Source organism: Panicum virgatum, chromosome 2N (assembly GCF_016808335.1).
Source record: "Panicum virgatum strain AP13 chromosome 2N, P.virgatum_v5, whole genome shotgun sequence".
In the NCBI taxonomy this organism is placed as follows: domain Eukaryota; kingdom Viridiplantae; phylum Streptophyta; class Magnoliopsida; order Poales; family Poaceae; genus Panicum; species Panicum virgatum.
The window spans coordinates 61,886,248-61,892,691 of NC_053146.1; the positions used below are offsets into that span (position 1 = coordinate 61,886,248).

Sequence of the window (6,444 nt, forward strand, 5' to 3'; positions counted from 1 at the left end):
CCACCTTAAATTGAAGGCCCATAAGCCTAGTCATTGCCTTTCTCTGCAACTCAGAGTGCAAGTTCTGTTCAGTTAAATATGCCAGGCTCTTATGATCTGTTCTAATAGTAAACTCCTGTCTTGACAAATATTGTCTCCACTTCTCCACAGCCATAATTAAGGCTAGAAATTCCTTTTCATAGATGGACTTAGCTTTGTGGGATGCACCCAAAGCCTTACTAAGGTATGCAATGGGTCTATCTTTTTGCATGAGGACTGCCCCAATGCCAATGTCAGAGGCATCTGTTTCTATGACAAAACTCTCCTGAAAATCAGGCAGAGCCAAAACTGGTGTAGTGATCATTGCTTGCTTGAGATTCTCAAATGCAGTTTGGGCTTCTACTGTCCATTGGAATTCCTTTTTCTGTAATAGCTGAATTAAAGGTTTAGCCAGACAACCATATTCTTTGACAAATCTTCTATAGTAGCTAGTAAGATCAAGGAAAGCCCTTACCTCAGTCACTGATTTGGGCACAGGCCAAGCCAACATAGCTGCAATTTTATCCTTGGCTGTAGTGACCCCTATCCCTGAGATGACATGCCCCAGGTATTCCACCTGTGTTTGTGCAAAAGAACATTTTCTTTGTTTCATGAATAGCTAGTTTTCTCTCAAAACTTGCAAGACTTGTTCCAAATGGATCAAATGACTCTCCAAATTAGGGCTGTAAATGAGAATGTCATCAAGAAAAATCATAACAAACTTTCTGAGGAAGGGAGCTAGAACCTCATTCATCACACACTGAAATGTTGCAGGGGCATTGGTCAGCCCAAAAGGCATCACTTTAAACTGGTAATGACCATGATGTGTTTTAAAGGCAGTCTTATACTCATCTTCTTTCTTCATCCTTACTTGATGGTTACCTGACTGCATGTCTAACTTAGTAAAATAGGAACTACCAGCCAGCTCTTCGATGATTTCCTCAATCAGAGGCATAGGAAACTTGTTCTTGATTGTGAGATCATTCAATTTCCTGTAATCCACACAGAATCTCTAGCTTCCATCCTTTTTTCGGATCAGCAATACAGGTGAAGCAAAGGGGCTAGTGCTTGGGACAATTAAGCCAGCATTAAGCATTTCTTTGACTTGCCTTTCAATCTCATCCTTGTGAAGAGGAGAGTATCTATATGGCCGAGCATTGACTAGGATAGCATTGGGAAGCAATGGTACAGCATGGTCATACACTCTTTCAGGGGGTAACTTGTTGGGAAGCTCAAACACATCTTGGTATTTGGCCAAAAGCTTTGTCACTGCTGGGTGGACTGAGGGCTGCTCGGGGTCATCAGTTTGTGTTAGAAGCACAAATGCCCAAATATCATTTCCTTTCCACCTTGGAATCAGACTTGGTAGAAGAAAAGGTTGATTTAGTAGAAAAGTGCAATCTCTGCTGTTTCTGTTTGCCTTTCTCCAACACTTGTTGTTGCACTTTGGCTAGCAGTATGGCTTTGTCAACTATATGTGGTAACTGAGATTGAACAGAAGAGGCAATCTCATACTTTAACCCCTTGTTAAATTGAGAGACAAAGAACAGCTCGTCAAATCCTTCATGGTGCATGCAGATCTCAAACTGCAGATTCTCAAAAGCAGTGGCATACAACTCAACAGTGGACGTTTGAGTCAACTCCAATAACTCCCCAAGAGCATCCCTATAATAAGAAGCCCCAAATTTATCTTCTACAACTTTAATTAATTGTGCCCAATTAGCAAGACCATGTTTCTTCTTATAGATTTGTAACCATTTGGCAGCATTATCATCCATGTGCAACAAGGCAAAGGTGGCTTTCATGGTGTCAGAGACAGCATATAACTTGAAGTAATCTTCACACTTAGACTTCCAAATGTGTGGATTAGAACCATCAAAACGAGGGAATGATAATTTTGGTACTGTGTGTTTAAAGCCATAATGGTCATCATCGTGCCCCTGCTGACGACCACGACCCTGACGGGTATGAGCCACAGGAGGAGGAGTACCTGGACGACTGCGGTGGAAAGGGATTGTAGTCGGATGCTTCTGAATCAGTCGGACTTGGTGGTTCACGATCTGATCTGCGGGTGGAGTCCAAGGTTAAACGGGCCACAGCTTGTCCTGTATTCTCAATCTGCTTAGCCAAAATCTCCTGATCTCGTAGCATCTGTTCCACGACCTTGTTCATCATGTTGTACTGTGCTTCCAGTTTGATCTACGTACCCAGAATATCATCCACCTAGGAGAACAACAAGTCGAACTTGTCGTTGACACGCTCCCAACGCAGTTGCTCTGCCCTGGACGCGTCCTCCATTGCGGAGAGCACGAACTGGGTCTGGACCGAGGGACGGGGTGGAGCCGTGTTGGATCCTGCGAAGGCGAGGCGGGGAAGCCGGAAAGGGACGCTGACGAGGGCCCCAAACGCGATCCTGAGGAACTACGACCTAAGCGGCGCGAGACAAATCGGTGTGGTCGGCGGCGCCGGAATGGCTAACCGCCGATTTGCGGTGGCCGACGGGCTCCTGGGCGTGACAGCATCTTAGTACTCTGAAGAAACGCGTTACAAGTTCAGAATCATCAGGAGGAAATGCCAGTGACCAATTACTAGTAGAATATACAAGCAGTTCAGGGTAAAGAGATCAGCGCAAAGATGGAAATACAATACCACAATGACCAATTCAAATAATGAAACTACCATGGCAAACAAGACAAATATATGATATCAAAGATCAAATTTAGAACAAACTGAGTAAAAACAACACTTATTTAAACTTATTTGGAATACAGCTTCCACAAAATGCACAATGGACCAAAGAAAACAGGCGTATTCCAGTACAGATTGCTTAGAACATTCATCCAGCATCTAATTTAGGTAACAAAAGTGCAGAAAACAAGTCTTCATATATCATCACAAAGAAAAGTAGAAATGTTACATGCTATTTCGAGGTCATCCTCACTGAAGATTGAAAGAAGAGAATAGGAAATGAACCACAAGCACATAACAATAATGATGCAAACATGATCTCTATGATTAAAACTAGAGTCAGTTCATCGATTCAGTACACATTTGGTGTGAAGTCAGCTGTCTGCAACTCAGCAAACCACTCATCAGAACAGAAATTAAGGCTCCACATGTAACATCCGAATCTCATAAATGAACATTTTACAGGACATATTGCTGAGAACATTCACCCAACCTCCAGTTTTATGAGATAAAATGCCCAAAATTTGTCATCCAGAACCAGAATATATGAATCCACATTACATTAGCTTGGGTACTAATCACACAGAATACTACACTATATAACTATATTTTACGGATATATATATGTCCACTCGACGAAAATTGCAATATCCATCCATCGTCCACCTCCCTCAACTATACACCAAGCAGCAAGAACCTGACGAATAATAAAATTGACCACTGGCGCAGCAATGCAAAGATCCTTAAGCCTAGGCATCTGCAATCATTAGGATTCAGAAATGAGAAGCGGCTCTCCACTCCATGAGCAGCCTAGTCGCCTAGGAAGAGGAGGGCCCACCTTCAGGAGGCGGCAACGGCTGCCCCTCCGCCGTGTAGATGACCGCGGGCGGCGGCGCGTACATCATCGGCGGGAACGCCTGCATGGGGTGTGGGACGCCGTAGACGCCGCCGGCCGCGTGGAGATCTCCACCTGGTACCTCGCTTCCTCCGCCACCGACCATGTGGTAGACCGGGCGAGGCATGTAGCCGCCCTGCGCAGACGGGTCGAGGTAGTGGACCGGCGGCGGGAGGGGGAAGTAGTACACGGGCTGCGCCATGTACGGCGGAGGCGGGGCGGGCCATGACGATGCTCCCTCCGCGACGTACGGCGCCTGGCGCGCGGGAACCGATGCTTCGTCTTCGTCGCCGTGTTGGCGTGGAGTCTCAGCGGCGTCGGACTTGTTGCGGGAGGCCGCGGGGCCGGGGCTGGGCTCGTCAGACGCGGTGTCGAGGCCGAAGAGGTAGTCGGGGACTTCGGAGATGATCGACGACGCCTCGGATCGGCCGCGCTCGATGGGGTGCGGTGCGGGGGCGTTGAGCGCGTCGACGAACCACTGGTCGGTGGAGGCGGCATCGCCGGCTGTGCCCGAGAGGATGGAGCCGAAGGCGGCATCGGGCGCGGGCGCGAAGAGGAAGACGCGGAGGCGGAGCGGCCTGGCGGCGACCGCGGCCTCGTCGTGAAGGCGGTCGAGCTCGTCCATGAGATGGTCGACGTCGTCGTCGGAGCTGACGGAGATGAGCGAGTCGAGGTCGTCCTGGGGCAACTGGTACTTGAGCGACGGGCGAGGCACCCCCGGGGCGAAGAGGGCCGGGGCGACCTTGGCGAGCGCGGCGACGAGGGTGGCGAAGGAGGCCGCGGCCCGCGGGAAGGAGACGATGCGGGTCTCCCCGCCGACGTAGCGCAGCTGGCGGTCCCCCGGGCGCGGCAGGATGCGGCCGCCGAAGCTGCACATGAGGCGCACCTGCAGGCCCCCGTGCGCCTGCGCGGGAGGAGCGGCGGAGGTGGGCGCGGGGGCCGGCGGGAGAGGCGGCGGATGGAGGTGGGTGTTGCCGGCACCGGCGCGCGGGGTGGAGGACGCCGAGGAGGAATCCGGGTGGTGCGAGGACGGGGACGTCATGGGAGGAGGCGGCGGCGGCGGCGAGCCCAGCGGAAGGGGGGCAGAGGTGAGTGGTGAGTGGAGGAGGCGGGCGGTGGTGGAGGGGGCGCCGAGGCGGACGCGGGATTGCTAGTCGCGAGGACGCATCGGGATTTGGGAATCGCCAAGTTGCGAGGAGGGAATGAGGGGAGGCACCAGGAAGAGGACAGAGGATGGGGAGAGAGAGAGACGACGACGACGAGACGGGCTTCTCTATTCAGCGCTATTTAGTTGCCACCCCCATAAACACTAAACACTGTAAACAAAAAATCACATCGAACGTTTCAACACATGCATGCACGAAGTACTAAATGAAATTTATTTACAAAACTTTTTGTATGGATAAGCTGTAAATCGCGAGACGAATCTAACGAGCCTATTTAATCCATGATTTGCAAAAGTGATGCTACAATAATCATCCGCTAATTATTGATTAATCATAGATTAATTAGCATCATTAGATTCGTCACGTGATTTACAACTCATCTATGCAAAAATTTTTATAAATAGACTTCATTTAATACTTCCAATTAGCAAGATTCTGTCGCAAATTTTTTTTGCATTTCATCTAAACACACCCTCAGTTTGGCATGTCCATTTCGGTGGTTCAGTTTTCGAATTTTGAAATTTGGAGATCGGAAATCCGAACCCCTCCCGGCCTTCCGGGATTTGCAGGATTCCACGAGCCAAATTGGTTTCTTTTTTTATTAAAAATATTCCAGTTCAAGATTAGCATCCCGGAGTCGTGTCTGTCGGTAGGTTCGGTTTGCAAGATCGAGTCGGGCCGGACACGGTAAGGGGCGTAATTATTGACCCCTAGAGGCTAGAAGGACATTCCATTCTTGGATCTGACAGTTCCCTCGGTAGCCGGTAGACAACAGGCAGCATTTGGGGGCATTTGGCTAAGCTCACAACATGGAGGCAACTCATGCTCAAAAAAAAAAAAATGGAGGCAACTCCACAGCACGTACTACTCCAAATTTTAAAAAGAGTAACGAAAGTCCATGAAATTTGAACTTCTCCATGCGAGGCAGGAAATTTTGAAATGTAAGCATAGACAGAAACCACGCTGTTTTAAAAAAAAAACAATTGAAAAATGAGAATATTCAGTTGGCCACTTTGACGCTTTGTTGTTTCTCGTTTTTTCGCCAGCAATGAACAGTGGTTTTTGTGCGATGGCTTTGGTGGCGCCCATCAAGGGTTCGGATTTGCAGCGCAGCTGGCCACCACCCATCCCTCTACCGTGCCAGCAAAGGAAATTGTAGCTGCGCTGCACGGGCACGTTTAACAGAACGCGCTGTGAAAGTGCACAAGCGCCGCTTTTTTTCCCCCGTGCTTGATGCCTTGGTACGTTTTGTTTCCTCGCCCCTTTCTTTTTTACGCATTTGCTTAGGGTGCTAACATGAATTGATAATGCACCTAACGCTCCAGAACTCCACCAATGCTGCTGCCGGTGCATGATCGCAAGTTCGCAACGCATGTATATCTATGGCGCAACCTATGCACGGAGCAACTTTGTTGATGGAAAGTCAATGCACATTGGTTTGTTTTATTTCTTTGAAGGGGGCCCAATTTCAAATTAGTCATTTTAGTCAAATTCAGAACGCGAAAGGTCCGGTGGCCAGTTGGCTAGCCCGGGCCCGGTAGCGTCGCACTCTCAGCAGGTCTTGAGTTCGATTCTCATCAGAAGCGAATTTCATGCTGCTGAGAGAAAAATAAAACCCCTCGCTGTGCTCGCTGCAAGGCTTGACCCTCATGGGCATAGGCCAGGATTCGGGGGGTT

The 6,444-nt window shown here is 49.1% G+C and overlaps 1 protein-coding gene across 2 annotated transcripts; it reads right to left on the reverse strand.

Moving 5' to 3' along the window:
* Positions 1–2,526: 2,526 nt before the first annotated feature.
* On the reverse strand, positions 2,527–4,863 carry LOC120661650. 2 transcript variants are annotated; one of them, XM_039940559.1, is made up of 2 exons: positions 3,545–4,863; positions 2,527–2,549 (listed from the first exon to the last, which is right to left on the reverse strand). In XM_039940559.1, exons 1-2 carry the CDS (start codon positions 4,641–4,643, stop codon positions 2,542–2,544), a joined length of 1,107 nt encoding a protein of 368 aa, XP_039796493.1. In that variant the 5' UTR covers positions 4,644–4,863; the 3' UTR covers positions 2,527–2,541. The 2 variants fall into 2 exon arrangements, with proteins under 2 accessions (XP_039796493.1, XP_039796492.1); XM_039940558.1 differs by lacking the exon at positions 2,527–2,549 and adding an exon at positions 3,078–3,463.
* Positions 4,864–6,444: the final 1,581 nt, after the last annotated feature.

Coding starts and splice junctions, on each gene's coding strand:
- LOC120661650 (XM_039940559.1), bottom strand. CDS start 4,643: ATGACGTCCCCGTCCTCGCACCACCCGGATTCCTCCTCGGCGTCCTCC.